This window comes from Pteropus medius, unplaced genomic scaffold (assembly GCF_902729225.1).
Source record: "Pteropus medius unplaced genomic scaffold, Ma_sr-lr_union100, whole genome shotgun sequence".
NCBI lineage: Eukaryota > Metazoa > Chordata > Mammalia > Chiroptera > Pteropodidae > Pteropus > Pteropus medius.
In genome coordinates, this window is record NW_024344253.1 from 1,480,329 (window position 1) to 1,502,114 (window position 21,786).

General features: G+C 35.0%; 1 protein-coding gene across 5 annotated transcripts in view; it reads left to right on the forward strand.

Moving 5' to 3' along the window:
• The first annotated feature begins 1,289 nt into the window (after window positions 1-1,289).
• Window positions 1,290-21,786, forward strand: part of PTBP2 (polypyrimidine tract binding protein 2) — a 76,108-nt gene continuing 55,611 nt past the window's right edge. For 3 of the 5 annotated variants that reach the window (XM_039869537.1, XM_039869541.1, XM_039869538.1), the window contains exons 1-2: window positions 1,290-1,431; window positions 3,062-3,092. In XM_039869537.1, coding sequence (XP_039725471.1) covers window positions 1,424-1,431; window positions 3,062-3,092 — 39 coding nt within the window. In that variant the 5' untranslated portion in view covers window positions 1,290-1,423. The remainder of the gene's footprint in view (window positions 1,432-3,061; window positions 3,093-21,786) is intronic. The other 2 variants (XM_039869540.1, XM_039869539.1) reach the window with 1 other exon arrangement.

Here is a 21,786-nt window from a genome sequence, read left to right on the forward strand (position 1 = left end):
CACTGTAGGAAATGGATTTTTTTTTCAAGGACTGTCAATCCCTGAGGCAAAACAAGAATTTTTAATATTTGAGTACTTTGAAAAGTTCTATAACAAAATATTTGGACAAGATGCTTTTTAAGGTCTGTCCAACTTGAAAATAATATAATTAAATGAATTATACAGATACTAATTAATAGAGAGTTAAGAGGTTTGCCAGAAGGAGGTATAGGAAAACTCAGAGTGGACATAGAGAGTAACTGGAGAGACACAAGGAATATTTTTCATTTCTCAGGATTAGAAGTGCATTTGTGTGTGTGTCGAGGTTGGGGGGTGAAGGGTGGATAAGAGGAAAAGGTGTTAGCAAAGCAGTCAATCGCTGAGCATATTTTCCAAAGTAGCTAGCTAGCTGCCTGTTCAAACTTCGTTGAGACTCCGATAAAAACGTATTGAAGGATAATGTCCAAGATGCTGTTAAAATTAAAATTGAGACTGTCAGACATAGAGAAAAGGGAGTCAATTTGTGTAGTCCATTTTAATGGTTCTTCCCTCTCTAGCCAATGGTGCAGACTCAGTGACCACTCCCCTCCCCACTTTGCCTTTCAAGATCCCAAGTGGTAGATTCTAACCACCTGGGAGCATTTTCCTTACCGACTTTTTAAAACAGCGGTTACTTGTGCTCTTTTCCAACTAGGGTATTGTGACTTTTTCTTCGGTTGCCCACTAATCTTCAAGTGTGTCGGGGTGAGAACCACCTTTTCCTCCACTTGGTTGTGGGGCTACAGGTGTCTGGAAGCAAAGGCCTGGGTTTCAGTCTGATGAGATCTACTTGCTTTGGAAAGGATTGCTTTCACTAGGCAGTGGTCTTGTTTCAGGGTGCAAAATGGTTTGTTTTTTATGTTTTAGAGGATGGAGAGGGTCTGCAAATACAAGATGGCCTAAGAGGAAAGTTATAAAATCGTTTTCCCTCGGTCTGCGTAGGTCGAGGACAGCCAAGTTGGGACTCGGTTTGTAGCCAAAAGTGGGAGCAGTCCTGTACTCCAGGGGCCACCCTCCCGAGGTGCGGGGCAAGGAGTGTTTGGGTGTCCCACACACTCCGCCCCAGGAAGACCACAGGGGCTTCTTAGGGGAGCCTACGAAAGGAACCCGGCCGCCGTGCCCCGCGGGTGCAGGCCTGACCCGGGAGTCGCAGGGCCCAGAGCGCGCGGCGGCGCGGAGGCGGCGGCGGTGGGGGAGGCGCCCACTCCCCCTCGTCCTCGCGCCCGCCGCGCGCCTCCCGCAGTCGGGCGCCGGCGCGCTCGGCTCTTTCCGCCGCGCGCTGCCCCGTGCGCTCCGGCACCTTCGGTAATTTCCGTCGGGCATTGGCCGCCATTTTCTCGCCGCTTGTGTGTCTGGCTGGCTGCGTGGCTCGGTTCCTGTGAGCGAAGCTTTGTCCGGTTCGGCAATGGACGGGTAGGTAACAGGGACGGCGAGGAGGTGTGTGAGAGGCCAGTCGGGCCCCCTGAAGCCCGGCCCGGGGTCGCGCGGCGACCCCCGCCTCGGCGGCCCCTCCCAGGGCCGGGCTGCCGTTACCCACCCCCGCCCCATCGCACACACCCCTCCCGCCGCTTCGCTGGCGGCTCTGGCGGCGAAACCCCGGAGAAGGGGGCTCGGGTGCTGGGGAGGCACTGGGGGGCGGCGGGCGGCGACCCCGGAGGGCAGCGGGCAGCGGGCAGCGGCGGGGGATGGGGCGGGCACCCGGAGCGCCTCGCCGGCCCTGCCCCCCCCCAGGAGCCATTTCGATCCGTAACCTGGGACCCGGACCCGCGGGAGCGGCGCCTGGACGAGCGAGCGTGGTGGCCGCGGAGAGAGGCCTGCGGGGTCCTGGGGGCGAGGGGAGAGGCGCCCCGTGCCTCCCAGCCGTCCCTGGCCGCCCGGCCCACCGCGGCGGGGGAGATGCGGGTGGCGGGAGCCTCCGCCGAAGCCAAGTGGGAGCCGCTGGGGAGGGGGCGGGGAGCCGTGCGGCAGAGGAGGGGGGAGGGCGGATGTCACACTCCTTTGTTTTCACCGGAGTCTGGTAGTGGGGGCGGGAGGCCGGAAAAATGCCTTTTTGTGGGGCCTGAGAACATTCAAGGCTTGGCACAAGGGCCCAGAAATTAAATCATCTAAAACACCAAGTGTTTGTGGTCGGCATAAGTCACATGGGCAAAGGCCAACAGCCATGGTGGAAACGAGCAGATAGCCAACACAGGGCCGTCTTTTTTAGCTACTTTAACCAGTTTCTGGAGAAACAAAAAACAGCTACAAAAAGCAAGAGCCGTGCTGCATCTTTGAGCGGCCGAGTGGAGAGAGTGATGCTGAGTGAAGTGAGGCAATGATGTGGACCAGGCTCTCCCAGGAGCTTAACGCACCACATCTGAAGGCTCTTAATATAATTGAACTCTGTCAGAACGGAGGCACCGTTTAGGGCCAGAATCTGGCTGTAATCAGCCCGTTTGTGGGGGAATGTGAAAACTGTGTCATTTAAAAAGTACGTACTAGAATCAGTAACAGTATTTGAAGAGTCAGAAGTAAAATAGGAATTTATTTTGATTAAACGTCTGGAGTTTGATGTTTTTTAAAGATAGTAAGTGAAGATCATATAAAAGTTAAGTTAAAAAAACTTTAAAAATTATCCCAGAGGTTATCTAGAGATTATTTTCCGATTAAACATAAATAAAGTTCATTATTCCCCCATATCAGTAAGGAAATATTGATGGCAACACTTGCAGTTCATGTCCCCTGATTCTTTCAAGATTACTAAAGAGTCGATTTAAGTTTTAATAAGCTAAGTGTACTAGCTTTGTAGAAATCACATTATAATGTTTGAGTTTGTTCTTTATTTAAAGTATAAAAAAAATAAGTGTAGTGAATTTTGTTTCCCTTTTGAAAGTCTAGAAAACCAAGTTGATACAGTACAAAGAAGTGCCACCAACTATCTGTGTATTTGTTTTTCATCTGCATTGTGAGTGGAAGATTTAATGAATGATGAGCTACCCTAAAAAGTTTCAGTGACCATTAGAAGAATAACAAGAGGTTGAAACTATTTTTTTTTTCTTTACAGAATTGTCACTGAGGTTGCTGTTGGTGTGAAGGTAGGAGAAGATTGAAACTAATGGAAACTGGATTGCTGAATCTATTATCATTAATGAAACTTTTCACTTAGCTTTTGAAAACTAATACAGCTAACAAAACCCAAGTGTAAAGTATTTCATTTTTAAAGTTGAATTACATAGTTTATAACCTAAATAGACAACAACCATACGATTTTCTAGAAAGACAGACAATAACATGTTAAAGGAGGTGTGAATGGTGTTCAAGGAATTAAAAATGCTCTCAAACATGGCTTCTTGTGAATATAAAATGATACCCCAGTTTTCTGAGGGAAATTATGGTTTTTAATGGGTAGATAAGTAATTTGATGTAAATCATAATTTTATTAATCTAAGGCTTTTTACTTTTTTTATGAAGACTAAGATAGTTTTGCTAGTAGCCACATTTGTTACCCTGATCCTTGAAAATAAACTTGTTTAGACAGTTAGCTTCAAATTTGAGTCAGAAGTTAAGAGCTGGTTTGTCTTTTTATTAAAGGAAGATAGGCTTTATGGTAGAGATTATTTGGAATTTTTCCTCAATCACTTTTTGGCCAGGAAAACTATTCATTCTTTAAAACTTAGTTCTAATGAGTAGGCCTTTTGTTTCCTTGAATTCATATTTTAACATCAAGGTGCATTACAATTTCGTGTTTGTAAGCCTCTCTACCCTTTTAGGGCATGGTCCTTGTCTTATATATTTTCCAAGCTTGGCACATCTTCCCAGCCTATTCCTTGAATAATCTTGTTTAGTTATAATGTTGAAATGCAGTAAGAACTTAACCCTGGTTTATATTAATTAGTCTGTGGCAAAATTGCTTGTGTTATACATGTGTTGCTTAAAGTTGCAGAACCTATCAGTGAAGTTAAGTGAGGACTTACCTCTACTCAAATACTTGTTGGATGCAGTGACATTCTTCCTCCAAGTGTGAATCTTGAGAGGTGATGCTGACTGTTCAGGATATTTTTTAGAACTTTAAAATTTCATTCGTAACAATGTGATAGTCTTTAAAATACTTTTGGTGGTATTTTGTGTTTCCTTGGTTATTTTCTGTCCTCTGCCTTATGGTGGTCCAGATACTTTGTGCTTTAATAGACATATTTGTTAAGTTCATATTATGTAGATTGGTGGTGAAAGAATGAGCTTTTGGCAGGGGGCATTATTTGGCAGTATTATTTTCTAAGGTGAGATAGATGTAGGATTTGAAATGGGGAATTGCTCAAAAGTGCAAGATATAGATATTGTTGTTACCATCCAAACATAGTCTCTGAAAGTGAATTTTGTAAAAGAATAAATGATACAAGTCTGAGATGTCTATTACTAGACAGATAAGTAATTTGATAGAATGAACTAGAGAAGACCCAGAATGAGAAGGCAGAGAGAAAAGAGACACGGTGTAGGATGTCCAGATATGGTTTATTGGTTATACCAGTTTTCTGTATTAGTAGTTTGAGGAGAAAATATTAGAAAATGATATAAAAATAATTGCTTACCATTTTTTGCCCATCGTGTAATACAAAAGTTTGAATAACTAAAGTTATGTTTTATATAATTTTCTGGAATAGTGGTTAAGAATTTTTGCTTTGGCGTCAGACCTATGTACAAATAATTAAGCTTTCCTAATTTTTTAAAAATAAAAGTAATATATATGGTTTTAAAAAGTTCAGAGTGCAAAGTATTTCTCACTGATTCCCAGTTCTGTTTCTCACATGTAGGTATTATGTTAAAATATTTCTGGTGCATTTTTTTCTGAAATGTTTATGTTTACCCCATGTATGGACATCCTTGTTTGTTTATGCAAATGGATTAATGCTATGTGTGCTGGCCTGTATCTTGCCTTGCCTTTAAAAAAAAAAAAAAAAGCTTTTTTTGAGATATTTACTATCAACTATATTTAAAGTATACCCTGTTTTGACATACGTATACACCTATGAAACCATTACCACAATCAAGATAATGAACGTCTGTCAACCCCAAAATTATAATTTTGACCTTATGTAATCCCTCCCATCTTTCCCCAAGCAACCACTGATCTGCTTTCTATCACTATAGATTAGTTTGCATTTTTTAGAATTTTAAATAAATAGAATAGTACAGCATATGTCCATTTTGGGTCTGGCTTATTCTACTCAGCATAATTATTTTGAGAGTCACCCATGTTATATATCAATAGTCCATCGTTTTAAGTGCTTAGTATATTGTATAGGTATATACACTTTGTTCATTCAACTCTCGATGGATATTTGGGATGTTTCCAATTTGGGGTTATTATAAATAAAGCTGCTGTGAGCATTCTTGTACAAATCTTTGTCTGAACAAATGTTTCATTTCTCATGGGGAAATACCTATGATTGGAATGCCTGGAACATATGGTAGGCATATCTATCGTTAGCTTTTTAAGAAACTGCAAACTGTTTTCCAAAGTGGTTGTACCATTTTACATAGCCACCCACAGAGCATGAGATTTCCACACCAAAGGGTTTAAATCTCTTTGCCTACTTTTTAAATTGGGTTCTTTATTACTGAGTCTGGTTACAGGTCCTTAGAATATTTTTTGGCACTTGTGTTTTCATTCTCTTAACAGTGCTTTTTGAAGAGCAGCAGTTTTAAAATCTGATAAGCTTACTAATGATTTTCTTGTATGGATCACCCTTTTGGTGTCATATCAAAGCCATCCTTGCCTAACCTGATTTTCTCTTTTGTTTTCCAACAGAAATTTTTTAGTTTTTGGCATTACATTGAACTCTTTTTGAGTAAATTTTTAAAATATGGTACAAAGTCTGAATCAACATTTTTCGGTGTTGGGTATGGACATCTACTTTTCCTAAAAGTACCGTATGTTGAAAAGACTATCCGTTCTTCCTTGAATTGGCTTAGCACCTTTTGTCAAAAATCAATTATGTATGTCTGTTTGATTCTATTTCTGTACTGTATTCTTTTCCACTGACTCTTTTTTTATCTACCTAGAAGCCAAAAACATATTGTCTTAATTACTGTAGCTCTATGTTAAGTCTTGAATTCAAGTAGAGCTTTGTTCTTTTTCAAAGTTGTTTTGGCTCTTCTGGGTCCTTTACATTTTCATATGAGTTAGTGTCTACAAAACCTGATGGGATTTTATTGGAATTAATGACTCTATAGAGCAACTTGGGGAAAATTGACAAGTGTTGAGTTTCTCACCCGTTAATACATATTTACTTAGATCTCTAATTTCTTTCAGCATTGTTTTGAGTTTTCAGTGTACAGACTTTGTATATTTTTGTCAGATTCAACCCTATATAGTGTTTCCTGTTGCTGTTGTAGATATTTTAAAAATTCAATTTCCAATTGTTACTGGTATATAGAAATATAGATTATTTTTGCATATTGCTCTTGCATTACACGTTTGCCAAACTCACTTGTTAGATTTAATAGCTTTTTTGTAGATGCCATCAAATTTTCTTCACAGACTTTTTCCTTTTGTGTCTGTATGCCATTTTTATTGCCTATGACATCTAGTACAATGTTGAATATAAGTGATGAGAACAAGCATCCTTACTTTGTTCCTGATGTTAGGATGAGCACCCTAAATGATATGAATTCTTTCTTAAATGTTTGGTATAATTCACCTGTGTAGCTGTGTGGGCCTGGTGTTTGTTTTTGTGAAGAGGTTTTAAACTACATGTTCAATTTATTTAATAGACATAGGACTATTCAGGTTATCTGTTTCTTTTTAAGTGAATTTGTGTTTTCTATAGAATTAGTCTGTTTTATCAAAGTTGCTGAACCTATTTGCATAGAGTTCATAATATTACCTTTTTATACTTTTGATATATATAAAATCTATAATGATGTCAACTCTCTCATTCCTGATACTGATAATTTGTGTCTTTTCTCTTTTTTCCCTCATCAGATTGGCTAGAGGTTTATTGATTTTAGTAATATAAATAATCCAAAAATCAGCGTTTGGTTTTGCGTTTTCTCTCTCTTTTTTTTTATTGATTTCTCTTTTTTTCTACTGCTTTGTATTCAGTTTGCTTTTTTTATACTTAGCTAACATTGAAGTCGATGTTATTGACTTGATACTTTTTCTAATATAGAAGTTTATTGCTGTATACTTCTGTTTAAGTACTACTTTTATGGCATCCCTCAAATTTTGACATACTTTATTTAGTTCAAAATATATTCTAATTTTTATTTTTTTGACCTATGAGTTATTAAGAAGTACGTTATTTAATTTCCAAATACTTGGAGTTTCCCATATATATTTCTTTTATTTCTAATTCCATTATGACTAGAGAACATATTTTAAGACTTGAACCTTTGTAAATTTGAGACTTGTTTTATAGTACAAATTGATATTCTGTTAATTTTAATTGCACTTGATAGGGATGTGTATTCTGCTGTTGTTGAGTGGTATATTCTATAAATGCCAATTAGATCATGTTTACTGATACTATTCAAGTAATCTAACCTTTCTGATTTCCTGTCCTATCATTTATTGAAAACAGGATATTGAAATCTCCACTTATGCTATACATTTGTCCGTTTTTCTTTGGAGTTGTACCAGTTTTTGCTTTTTTCCCCCCAGGTTTTATACTTAGGATTACTGCGTCCTCTTGATACATTGGCCCTATTATTATTATGACCAGTTTTATCCTCGGCAATATTCTTTGCTTTAAAATCTACTTTTTCTGATATTAATATAGCCATCTCATCTTTCTTTTGAATAGAGTTCACATGGTATATCTTTTTCCATTCTCTTGTTTTCAGCCTTTTTGTGTCCTTAAAGTATGTTTCTTGTAGATAGCATCAAGTTGGGTCTTGAATTTTAAATCCAATCTTATACCCTCTTTTAGTAGTTAAGACTGTACCCATTTAATGTTATTACCAGTATGGTTAGCTTTAAAACTACCACTTTGCTTTTCGTTTTCTATTTGTCCCTTGTGTTCTTTGTTCCCTTTTTTGTTTTCTGCTTTTTTAAATTATTTTTTTATTCCATTTTATCTCTTGTTAGCTTATTAGCTTATAACTTTGTTTTCTTATGTTACTGACTGTTTTAGCATTTATAGCATACATCTCTAACCACAGTTTTCCCTGAGGAGTATTTATGCCTCTTTACATGTATTATGAGAATATTAGAATACTTCTCCCCTCTTGGCCTTTGTGCTATTGTTATACATTTTACTCCTGCATTTGTTATAAATTCTCCATTCTTTTTGTTTGTTTAAACAACCAGTTATCTTTTAAAAATATTTTCTACATTACCCATTTCATAGTTATGTATGTGCATTGAATACTCGGAGGAGTCTCTGCAGATTCTGCAGTTCTCTCTGTGCAGTTCTTCTCTGGTACTCTGCCATACAAACTTTAGTTGCTTTGGTCTCTTTGGACTCTTGACTCTTTCTTAACTAGAAAGTTTTGAAGTTTGGCCTGGTTTCTCCATCTGAGCTGTTTCATGGCCTGGACTTTGTCTCAAGAGAGTAAGCTGGGGCAGTCATGGACTCAACTTCTTTGTTTTCTGATGCTTAGGGTTCATTGTCCATCATTGTCTAATGTCCAGCAGTCTTGAAAACCATTCTATATATTTGTGAATTTTTTATTATTATTATTTTTATTTTAGTAGGGTAGTCTGGCCCCGTGTAACACCATCTTGATTGGTAGTAGAAGTCAGCGGGTTTTTTTAATTACATAACATGGTCTCTGCAGTTATGGATTTACCTCATTCTTTTTTGTATGGATACACTACAGTTTAGTTACTGCACTGATGGACATTTTGGTCTGATTATTACTCTTAAAAAGTATGGAAATATATAAAATAGAAGTAAAAATGAAATTTACAGTTTATGAAAAACAATGCTAAAGGATACTTTACTAATTTGTTTTCCACAACTGTGTATGGGGGTGTCTATTTCTCCATGCCCTAACCACTTCTGGGTTTTATAAAAATTTAGAACATCAGCTAATTTTAGGCTTAAAGTGTTTTATAATTTATATTTTGAAATGGGAGAGATATAAAATTTTTGATTATATTTCTTTTCTTTTCAACTGCCTCTGTATATATGTGACCTATTTTAATGATCGTTTATATCATTTACTACAACTCTATATAAAAAGAAAATTGATTCAAATGCATTGTAGTTCTTTTTTCCTTCCAGTTTATTATTTTTTGATTTTGTGTGTGTGTGTGTAGTTTTGGGCGTATAGGTATACTTGAATTCAGTGCTATAATTTAATTTTATTTGTCCGATACTTGAAAAGTAAGTGCGATTATGCATAAAAAGTTTTTTTCAAACTAGGTCCTCAGTTAATGTTAACTAATTTATACTACATATAGAATACCCAAATTTTACAGCTTTAGGATATGTTGAAATCTCATTTTTAATGCTCTTATAAAATTTGCTGTATTCAGATCTCATTGATTTTACTCCTTTTTGTTTATCTCACTGACACTACAAAATGAATGGAAATTTGATGAATTTTTAAAAAATTTTTTTTTTACATCCTTCGTAATTTATAATTAACTTTAGGATTTCATTTCGGTACTCTTAATCATTTTGCCAGTGTGAAATCCTTGCGAAATAATGAACCTTTTGTTTGGGAAGACAAATGCATGAAATGATTGCAGAATAGTACAAGATGATACTCAATATGGTAAAATGTTGACTTCTGGAATGCAAATTTTAAAAATGGTGAAATTTGTAGCAGTTTCTTTTTTTTTTTAGTAAGTTAACTAAAGAAGCCTTTATAACTGGACAGTTAAAAAAGGATCTATTTGTTAAAATAAGTTGTTAGCTTTTTTCAAGTTGGATTTCATTAGTATTGTAAAAGCACTGGTTATAAATTGCTGAATGCATAATTTAAGTTGTGATATGGATATTGAAGTCGCCATCATTGCCTTTTTTTATGTAATTACAATGAAATAATACTAAACCTAACTTTGTAATAGTTGAACATAACTGGTTGTTTATAATATATGTTATTAAGAACTGTTGGGTTCTTAGATTTTGATTTTTCTTAAAACGCTACATAATGCTTGCTATAGTATTTGTATTAGGATTTCAAATTGTTACCAAACTGAAGGGAATTTATTTGTGCACATCAAAGCCAAATGAGGTATGAACAGGGGTTTGCAGAAAAGAAAGGTTTATTTAAGGAAATGGTACCAGGTGAGCTAACACTCAAAGATGTAGCTTCTTGATGGCCTCTAGGGAATATCATGGTAGCTAAGGGAGTTGGGATCCTGGGCTCTACTGATTGATTGATCGGTGTTAGGGTGGGAGGCAGTTGATCATTGCATCAGTTCTTCATCATTTGTGGTGTCGTTCTGTCTGATTTGAAGAGGTTGTGACCAGTAGGGTCATTCCACCTATAGGAGTCTAAAGATGAAACTCAGTTGAGGTCAAGATGTTATCTTTAGTTTGACAAAAACTGTTTTCGTGGTCAACAGACCTGAGGCTTTGTTCCTAAGTTTGATGCTGACCAGAATCTGATGTCCTAAGGGCTTAATGATTAAGGGAGTGGACATGCAGTATGGGCGAAGGTGGAAGGATAAGGGAAAAAAAAGAAGCAAGTGAGTACAAGTCCAGTTTGAATCAAGGAGAAAGAAAAGGAAAAAGTCATTTTAAAGAAATGAAGATTTGCATGATTACAGACCTTTATAGTGTCTCCTAAATGTCAGTACTTTGTTAGAAACTGGTGATTCAAAACACTGAGACAGTAGATGCTCCTTGAGGACACAGCCTTTATTTTATTGTTCCTCTGGTACCAATAGTACATGATAAATAGTACATACTCAGTAAATATTTAGTGACTCTTGAAGGGTCTTTGGCTTCAATGTGTTTATAATTTCATGAGCTATTTATCAATAAAAAGATAAATACCACAGTGCTATATTTATTTTTATTTTATTTATTACAAAACTTTTGTGCTGGAGATCCAAGAGAGCTATGTCTTCTAGGACCTCATCTAGTTGAAGAGATAATTACACGCAAGCAAGTGCTGTATGGCTACAGTAGGAGAGAGTAGTTTTGGTTGGTAGGATCAGAATAGATTTCATGAAAGTAGTTGGTTGTAATCTGTGCTTTGTAAATAGGTTGGGAGAGCAGGCGAGCAGCACAGACATACATTATTTTATTATGCTCCACTTTATTGCACCCCGTAGATGTTACGAAGATTACAACTCAGTATTGCGGTGGTCCGGAACCTGACCTGCAACATCTTTGAGGTCTGCCTGTAGACGATGAGAGAATGATGTGGTCAAAATTGTTTCTGTTGGCTAGCACAAATTCACAGCAATTGAGCAGTGTGCTGAATACTTCGTCATTTATAGGATAGGGTTTGTATATGGATGTGAGAAGAAAGATAGGGTGGCAGGTGTGTTGTAGAAGGCCTCTAGTGCAGGTTGTGGAATTTGTACTTCCTGTGGGTAGGCACTATTCTGTATTTCCATACATAAAAGTAGCTCATTTTCTTGCTGTCTTTAGAATGTGGAAACTGAGCTCCAAAAAGATGAACTTTGGTATTACGTGGAGCACTATAAGCCTCTATAATTGTTAACTATTTTAATCTCTTATATGGTTTGTATGTGTTGATAAATTGTAATAGCTTTCTTAATTTAGTTTTAGATGTACTGCTTTAGGGGCTAAAGTGGTGAGGTAATATTTTTACTCCAAAAGTAATAAAGTATCACAAAGAGTCATGACAGGTATGTGTTTTTGAGCAGTGATTTTTTTTTTTTTTTTAAATAACTACTGTGGTGAATTTTGAACTTAGAAAAAAGATAATGATATCATAAACCATTATTTGTTACTCATTCTCAACAGTCATTAACCAGTAAGTCATTGCTACAATTTATAATCTCCACACTCCACTTTTCTCCTGTATTTCAAGATAAATTCCAGATATATTGTTTTATTCGTAAATGTTTTAGTGGGTCTCTTTAACAGATAAGGTCTCTGTCTCTCTGTGTCTGTCTTTCTTTCAAGAAATAAAATCACAATGCTGTTAGGACACCAAAACAACATCAATTATTGAATGTTATCAAGCGCAGTGTTAAAATTTTTAATTGTCTCATAAAAGTCATAGTATTTTTATAAAGTTTTTTATTTTTACGTGGGGCAGGATCAGGGTAGAAAAAGATCAACATGTTCAATGCTAGATCGATATGCCTCTTAATTTCTTGTAATATACGAGTTTTTTCATCCCCGTCTGGGTTTTTTAATTCCATTTTATTTCTGAAGAAAACTGGCTGTTGGTTTTACAGAGTCGCCCCCACAGTCTGCATCTACTGATTGTATTCTGATATATTTTAATAGGTTCTTCATATAACTGTCAATTGGTAGTTGGATCCTGGAGACTTTCAGATTCTCTTTTTGTCTGTTTTGGTAATATTTTATAAGTGATGATACGTTTTTCCAGTAGAAGACTTAAGATGTCTGATTGTTTTTTTTTTTTTTTTTTGCATGTCTGTGGTGTTATTCCCAAGAATATTTTGTGTAATAGCTTTTTCTTTGCCTTGTTTGTGCTTGTCATAGTCCCTTGGTAAACATCTGTCCCTCAGTATTCTTAAAAGATATCTACAAAGAAATATATCTTAAAGTGCACATAATAGAAATACAATATTAAAATTTAACATAAATTGGAATTATTGATAGTGGACAAGAATGTATTTTCAGTGGAGGTCTTGTCAACTTTAGAACATGTGATTTAGAATTAACAGACTAGGGTTGGCCCCTGTAACATTGAATAAGATAACCTCTGAGTTTCAGTTTCACAGTTTTTAAAATGGGCTTAGTAATTAGTAAGACTTACTTCAAAAGTTTTTTTGAAGATTAGTTAGAATAACCTATGAAAGATAGCACAGAATGGCACATAGGTGCTCATTATCAAATGATGATAATGGTAGTTATTGTAGTTCTTCAGTTTGTAAATCTGATTTGGAAGGAGCACTTTAATGGAAATCAGTAAATAAATTTTTAAGAGAGCATGGAGGCCGGGTTAAAAATAGTTGGTCAGATGGCACTAAAAAGAAAATTAGTTAACTAAAAAATAAAAATTACTCAGAATTTAGCACAGAGCAAAAATAAGATGAAAATAGGTTAAAAGAGATGGAGTAAAGGAAATTAAATTCTACAAATTCCTAATTACAGTTCCAGAAAGAGAAATTAAAGATTATAGAGAAGCAAAATTTGAAAAGCAGAAGACTGAACATTTTTCTAAAATGGCTGAACTACATGAATTCTTAGATTTAAGATTCAAAAGAAAACCTAGATAAGTCTTAGTGAAAGAGCAGAACACTAAAGACACAGAGAAGATCTTTAAAGCAGCCGGAGAAAATCAGATTCCCTAAGAAGGAGTAAGAACTGGAAAGACACAAAACGCTTCTTCAGCAACACGGGCATCCAAAAGATAGTGAAATAGTATCTTCAGAGCATTGAATGAAAGTAATTGTCCACCTGTCATCTCATAGTTGGCTATCTTATCCCTAAGAAGAGCAAAATAATGACTTTTTTTGTTTGTTTTAGAAATAATCCCGCCCCCAAAGGCAATTAAAAAAAATTATCAACAGACCCCCCTATAGCAATGTCTAGAGGTTGTACTTTAGTAAGAAGGCCAGTGACTCCAGAAAGGATGTCTGAGGTAGAAGTAAGGTTAACCAAGAAATTGGTAAGCCTGTAGATAGATTTTAAATACTGAATGTATAAGAAAATAAATATAAGCAGTGATTGATAGGGAGTTTAAAAAATAGAACTAAACATACTAAATTATAGCAACATGTAAGAATGGCAGAGTAACTAGAGTTCTAAGTATTGTTTTGAGCTGTGTTGTCAGTTATGGTAGCCATTAGTCTGTGTGGTTGTTGAACACTTCACATGTGGCTAGTCTAAATTGATCTGCTCTTAATTGTAAAGTATACACATATTCTTAAGATATAGTATTAAAAATGTAATTTTTATATTTATACATTTAAATGATAACATTGAGTTAAATAAAATATATTTGTAGAACCTTTTTCTTTTAACTTTTTAAAATATGGCTACTGAAAAACAAGGTTACATGTGTTGCTCACATTACATTTCTTTTGAACCATGCCTTTCTGGAGGGTAGGAATTTCAAATCTAAAGTGAATCAGATTTTTATATTTTAAAATAAAAGAGTGAGCACAGTAAAAGTAGGGATAGGATGTCTAACTTTTAAAATAATTGGGGATGGGGTGATTGAAATTAAAGATGTATAATCCAAAAGAAGTCGGAAAAAAATAAGAGTAGGACACAGTCGGTTCAATTTAATGGCATTAGGAGCTGTGGAGGATTCCTTTGAGCCTTTAAAAGTAGAATTTTGGGTGATAGGAAGTTGGACTTAATCTAACCCTAATTACCTCCCAGAGGCCCCATGTCCAAATAACATCACATTGGGGATTAGGGCTTCAACTTATGAATTTTAGGGGGACATAAACACCCTGCATATACCTCACCCTTACTTCTGTGGAATTATCTATACTTTCGTTATATGTATTTATATTTTTCATCTTAAGCATATATGGTTCTGTTTTACTTGTTTAAATGATACATATGTGCTTTCATGCTGTATGTCTTCTGTAATTTGCTTTTATGTTCAGTGATTGTTTCTTAACCTATGTTTATATATAGTTCAAATTCATTCATTTTCATTGCCATATAGTATATGATTATATGAATATACCATTACCCTGTTGACAACTACAAGGTTATTTTTTCCTGTTACAAATTGCCATGAGCATTTTGCATATTTCATTATGTCAAAGTTTGAGTTTCTCTAGAAGTAGAATTGCTGGATTATAGGTTGTCTGTTTCATGTTGAATGGATATTGACATGTTGCTTCCCTAAGTGGCTTTGCCAATTTATACTCCGTTAGCAGTATATGAGAATTCCTGTTTCTACATATCCTCTCTGATAATTGACACTGTTGAACTTTTTAATGTTGTATATGTGAATGGTATCTCGTTTTAATTTGAATTCCCTGAGTATTAATGTTATATTTTCTTAATTGACCATTCATGTTTTTTTTCTTTTAAATGCCCATTCATATCGTCTATCCATTTTTCTTTTTAATGTAGTTTTTGTCTTTTTCTCGTTGATTCCTAGGAGTTTTTATGTTAAAAGTTTTGTTAATTATACATGCTACAGATAACTCCTTTCTGACTGTGGCTTTTTTACATTGAGGAATAGCAGTTGGAAGTTTTAACATCACATTTATGTTTTAGTTTTAAAAAATATTTAACTGAAAGTTTTATATTATTTGTAGATTTTATTTTGAAATTAAAAGTTTTGATTTTTACATTTAAGGCCTCAGTCTATTCGGAACTGAATTTTTGTGTGGTGTATGGTAAAGTTTTAATAATTTTTCCCTTATGCAACTCAGTTGAATAGTTAATTTTTTTTTCTACCGATCTGCAGTGTCAGCTGTCAGGTTTCCATATGTGCATGGAACTGTTTCTGGGTTATCTGTTCTGTTTCATTGTTAGTCTATTTCTGTATGAATACCACAGTGTCTTAATTTAGTGTAGCATCACAGTAAGTCTTGGAATTTCACAACTTTGTTCTTCAGAATTGTCTTGGCGTTTACTGTATACTGTATGTCTGTTAAGATCAGTTAGGTAATTTCCTTGAAGATTTTTTGAGTTTTGATTATAATTGCACTAAATTTCTAAGTTAATTGAGGGAGCATTGCATTTGCTTTATCAATAAAGTGCTTGAGCTCAAAGGCAGAGAACTATATTTCTTTGAAGAATTTTCTCTTTTTTCCCTTGATTTAATCTCTAATTATAAAAGACAGGCTTAATGCAGAGAATTAAGTGCTTTATGCAAAAAGGGAAATAAGTTAAATCACCAGGAATTTTACCAAAGCTAAGCAGCATTGTATGTGCTTCCCATCATTTTTACCCTTATATATATATATGTAGGGTGTAAAAGAGGGATACTTATTTGACAAATAGTTTTATTTCTTCCAAAGTTATTGGTTTATTCAGTTATTCAGTACTTTTCTAGAAAATTATGTTTTACTTTCAGATTTCTCATCAACACTTACTGTTTCTTCTGTTTTTGTTAATAGCTATTCGTGTGAAATGATCTCTTATTGTGGTTTTTTTATTGGCATTTCTTTGACAATTAGTGATGTTGAGCGCTTTTTCTTATACCTGTTGGCCATCTGTATGTCATCTTTGTAAAAATGTCTATTCACTTTCTCTGTCCACTTGATTTTAAAGGTGCATTGTTTATTTTTTTCCGAGTTTTATGAGTTTTTTAATATGTTTTTTGTATTAATCTCTTATCAAATATATGATTTGCAGGTATTTTCTTCTCTTTCTTAGGTTGCCATCTTGTTGATGGTTTCCTTTACCATTCAGAAGCTTTTTAGTTTGATATAGTCCTAATTGTTTATATTTGCTTTTGTTGCCTTTGCTTTTGAGGTCAAATCCAAAGAATCATTGCCAAAACCAGTGCCAAGAAGCTTACCACCTGCTTTTTTTAATAGCTGTTTTATGGATTCACATCTTAAATTTAAGTCTTTAATTCATTTCGAGTTGACTTCGGTATATGGTGTAAAATAGTGGTCTAGTTTCTTTCTTCTACATGTGGTGTTTAGTTTTCCCAGCACCATTTTTTGAAGTTACTACCTTTCTCCATTGTATTTTCTTCCCTCCTTTGTTTTGTAAATTAATTGACCATATATGCATGGGTTTATTTTTGAACTCTTTATTCCGTTCCATTGATCTATGTGTCTTTTTATATCAGTGCCATACTGTTTGGGTTACTGTAGCATTGTAATATAGTTTGAAATTAGGAAGTGTGCTGCCTCCAGCTTTGTTCTCAATATTGCTTTGGCTTTTTTTCGTGATCCCATACAAATTTTAAGATTGTTTGTTCTAGTTCTATGAAAAATGACACTGGAATTTCGATAGGGTTTACGTTGACTGTAGATTTCTTTGAGTAGTATGGATGTTTTAACAATATTTGTGTCTTTTACAATTTTTTAATCTATATCTTTCATTTTTAAAACGTTATTATACAACTTTGAAGATAAATGAAAGTGTGTCAGTGGTTTAATAATACAGTTAACCCTTAACACGGGTTTGAACTGTGCAAGTCCACTTACACATGGAGTTTTTTCAGTAACTACCTGTACCATTTTTAATCCATGGTTAGGAGTCTGCAGATGCAGAGGGCTGACTATGCATCAACCTACACCATTTTATATAGGGAAACCTGAGCATCCACAAGTGATGGTCCTAGAACAAATCCCTAGATACTGAGAGACTTAACATTTTTGAAGAGTCAAAAGTTATATGTAGAATTTTGGCTGCACAAGCGAGTCAGTTCCCTAACCCCTGATTATTCAAGGGCCACCTCTACACTTTTTTTTTCTTTCCTAATGGAGAATGTTAAAGGAACTCTCAGAGATCATATTCTCAAGTACTTCAGTGTGTATCTTCATAAAAGATATAGTCTCTTGAAGATGACATTGATACCATTATCATACCTAATAAAATTTAAAATAATTTTTTAATGTCATCTAATCCCCAAACAGTAGTCAAAATTTCCTAGTTGCCTCAAAAATGTCTTTTACTTTTTTTTCTTCTGAATCAGGAACCAAGGAAAGGCAGCATGTTGATTTGGTTGATGTCTTTTAAGTCTCTTTATCTATAACTCAGTTTACCTTTTCTCTTCCCTTTCTTGATTTTCTTTGTTAGAGAAATTGGGTCATCTAGTTTTTCAGTTTTCTGAAATCGTACTTACTTGATTTTGCTGATTATACCTCTGTATTGTCTTCCAAATGTTCTTCATATCCTCTATATTTCCTGTAAATTTGCAGTTAGATAAGGCTTGATCAGATTCAGGTTCAGTTTTTAGCAAGAATATTTTTTAGATGTTCTTTAATGAATATTAAAAAACAAATATATGTAAAATTTTGGAGGAATTGTGTGAAATTTAAGGATAATTAATTTTGAACCACGGAGAACTTTTATATTTTTTATCTTTTTGGATTGACTTTTTAAAATTTATATTTGAAATTAATATTGAATGTTACCAATACTGTTGCATATGTTTATATATTCCTTTTTATCTTTTAAAGTTTTTGACTTCAAGAGCAGTGCTACCTTGACTATTTTTGTACTTATTTTTTGGTGCATGTATGCACGAGTTTTGGAGAGTATATATCTAAGAAGAGTGTGTTAAATTTTACTAGGTAATACTAAATTATTTTCCAACATTTTGTTTCAATTTATGTTCTTACCAATAGTGCACAAGAGTTTTTGCTGTTTGAAATACCCATCAGCACTTAGTTAAGTAATTTCTTAATTTTTGTCAATCTAGTGTGTAGTATTTTAGTTCTGTTTCTTTGATTATTAATGAAATGTTATGTCTTTTTTCTCCTGTAACACGTTTAGTTTTCTGTGAAATTCTATGAAATGCCTATTTGTATCATTGCCTAATAAAAATTTGAATTAAACTGATTTTGTATGTTTTTATGTAATACAGTTAACAATTCTCTGTTGGTTGTGTTGCTAATATCACTTTTTAGTTGTAGTTTGTTTTGTCACTTTATGCTATCTTTTGATGAATAAAAGTTAATTTTAACATGTAGGTTTTAAATATGGCCACAAATTCCCTTTGCCATCCTAGTTAAAATACTGTATTCTCATTTTTTTTACCTACTCATTTAATTTTTCCCTTTTTCTTCTGGATGTTTTTCACGTTAATTGTTGGAAATCAATGCCTAATAAAGGATTTTAAGTTCTCATCTGTTGTTGGGATACAATATTTTTCCCATAGAGATTTTGTGGTTACTTTGTAGTAGAATTTATCATTTTCTTTTATGGTTAGGCTTCTTGTGTTTTAATATGAAAAGTTCTTACATACTCAGGTCATAAAGATTTTTTTTTAAAAAAACTGTTTAAAGCTTTGCCTGTTACATTTGTAATCCATGAGAAAATTAGTTTTTGTGTGTTATATTAGGTAGGGATCCAGTTTTATTTTTTTGTTCTTAACAGAGATAACCAAATTCAATTAAAATTTGCAGTTCCATTTTTTTTTTAACATTATTTGTTTGTTTGTTTGTTTTAGGCAGAACGTAGTGACATAAATAGACTAGAAGTTTATTTCTTCTAAGCAATATGTCCTGCCGGTATGAGAAAGTGGTATCAGTCTGCTCCATGAGGTTTTTTACTGGGCCAAGATTTTTTTATCTTGTTGGTTCATTATTCTCTACGCTTTTGTTTTTGTGTGTGTAGTTTGATGTATAACAATGATGTATAACAATGCTATCTTTATTTTTTCCTTGATTATTCTCATGTAAAGTGTGTTTGTTTTGTTGTCTTGTTTACAAAAATGAACTAGTTTTAATGATCTTCGACAGTGTATCATTGTTATCTGTATTCTGTTATTTTTATTGGTTTCTGAGTAGTGCATTCATAACTTTGAGTGGGTAGGTAGCACTTGGTTCACCTCTTCAGCTACTTGGCAGCACCTCTGTGTTCAAGGAAACTTGAAGGAAATACTCACAGGAGTGAGTACTTTCCTTTCTCTCTGAGAACCTAGTTTTGCTCAGGAACTTGTTATTTGTATTGTTGCTGCATGTCTTTCTGTCGTGGTTCCCTCTTCTCCAGAGGGAAGAGAGAGTCTTTGGGCAGCTCACAGTCATGAATCCTGGCAGAGCCCAGGGACCTTATCAGCCTCAGCCTTCAGTTCTCGCTTGCCTTCCTGGTAGCTTCAGCAGCTCTTCCTCCTGGGAGTGATAGATAGTAGTTGTATTGGACTAATGTGGTAAACAGGATATTTAATTGTGTTTACCACATTAGTGAATAGAAAAAAAATAGGACATTTCTATCACTGGTATGTCAAATGCCAAGTGTCATTTAAATTGCATTTTTGTACTTAGCTTTTTTTAAAGAAAAGTACTTCTGTGATTGACATATAGATTGCATCTTTCCGTATTAGCATTTTCCTGATTGTTTTTGTGGGATGCTAGTTTCTTATGAAGTGGTCATTGTTATTACACAGGAGGAAAAGTTTCTGTGGTTAGATTTAACCAGGGACATCAGTGCCCAGCTTAGCACTTAATTTCTTTTCTTAATTGAATCTAAGAGCAATTCACATTTCTCTTACACAAATTAAATAAAATATACGTACTTAGTGGAGATTGCGATTCCAAGTTTAAGTGCCTATAATTTAATTTGTTTCAGCAACCACTACTTTAGAACAGCCGTCAAATCAGTATACCATTGAGTCGTCATTTGATTTTATACCTATTCCAGGGTAGGCAACTATGTTGAGATATTTTAAATAAAATTATTCCATCAGTTAACACGAACGTGTTAACAGTTATCAGTACTGCAGAATCAGTAATTCTGGGCATAATAGTGGTAAGCTTGTTACTCAACGGAAAGGCAAACGGTTGCTTTTTTATTAAAAAAAAAAAGTGTAGTACATTTGTAAAAACATTCAATTTTTTTTGTGAAAATACCTTAGATTTGTAAATAATTTGGTATTATTCTGACTCAGTTATGAAGGTTGTTAAACCTACTCTTAGCAGGTATGCAATCATTGGGGGGGAAGGCGCAATGAGAACTCAGGTACAAAATTAACAAAAGGATTAGCAAAACTTTTCCATTCCTAAACATGGCTGCAGGAAGGAAGTGTCCTACATGCTACTCATCAGAAGTACAGGCTTTCTTTTATATTTCGGTAGACCTGAGATTCTTCACCCCTCATCTTCAGAAATACTTACGAATCCACTAGGTTGGAAGGATTTTGATTCACAAGTAAGCACATATCTAAAGAATGAACTTGTAATATATTTGAAAAGAGGTCAGATATACTTTTGAAAACTAGAGGAGTCTGGGGTGTTTTTTTTTTTTTTTTTTGAGAGCTAAGGTAGTAGTAATCAGCATTCATTCACTTAGTCAACAATTATGGGTAGATCCTATGCTTGGTTTACACTTGGGAATATTATAGTGAGCACTACCTATGTCAACCAGCTACTTTTCCTGGTAATCACAGCCCATGTATAACCATACCTCACTTGATTGAGCTTTGCAGATATTCTGTTTATTAAAAATTGAAGGTTTGTAGCCACCCTACGTTGCGCAAGTCTTGCAGCACTATTTCTCCAACGGCATTTGTTCACTTTGTGTCTCTGTCTGTGCCACGTTTTGGTATTTCTCAAAGTGTTTCAAACTTTTCAGTTATTATACTTGTTATGGTGATCTGTCATCAGTGATTTTTGATGTTACTATTGTAATTGTTTTGGGGGTGCTATGAGCCGTGCCCATATAAGATAACAAACTTAATTGGTAAATGTGTTCTGATTGCTATACCAACTAGATATTCTTCCTCTCCTCCGGCCTCCCTATTCCCTGAGACACTACAATATTGAAATTAGGCAAATTAATAACCTTACAGTGTCTCTAAGTGTTAAAGTGAAAAGAGGAGTTGATTGATATGGCAGATTTATTAAGACATTGCCACAGCCGCCGCAGCCTTCAGCAGCCACCTGATCCATCAGCAGCCATTAACATTGAGACAAGACCCTCCACCAGCAATAAGATTGACTCGCTGAAGGCTCAGATGATGGTTAGCATTCTTAGTAATAAAGTATTTTAAAATTAGAGTATGTACATTGGTTTTTTTAGACATAATGCTGTTGCACACTTAATAGACTACAATATAGTGTAAACA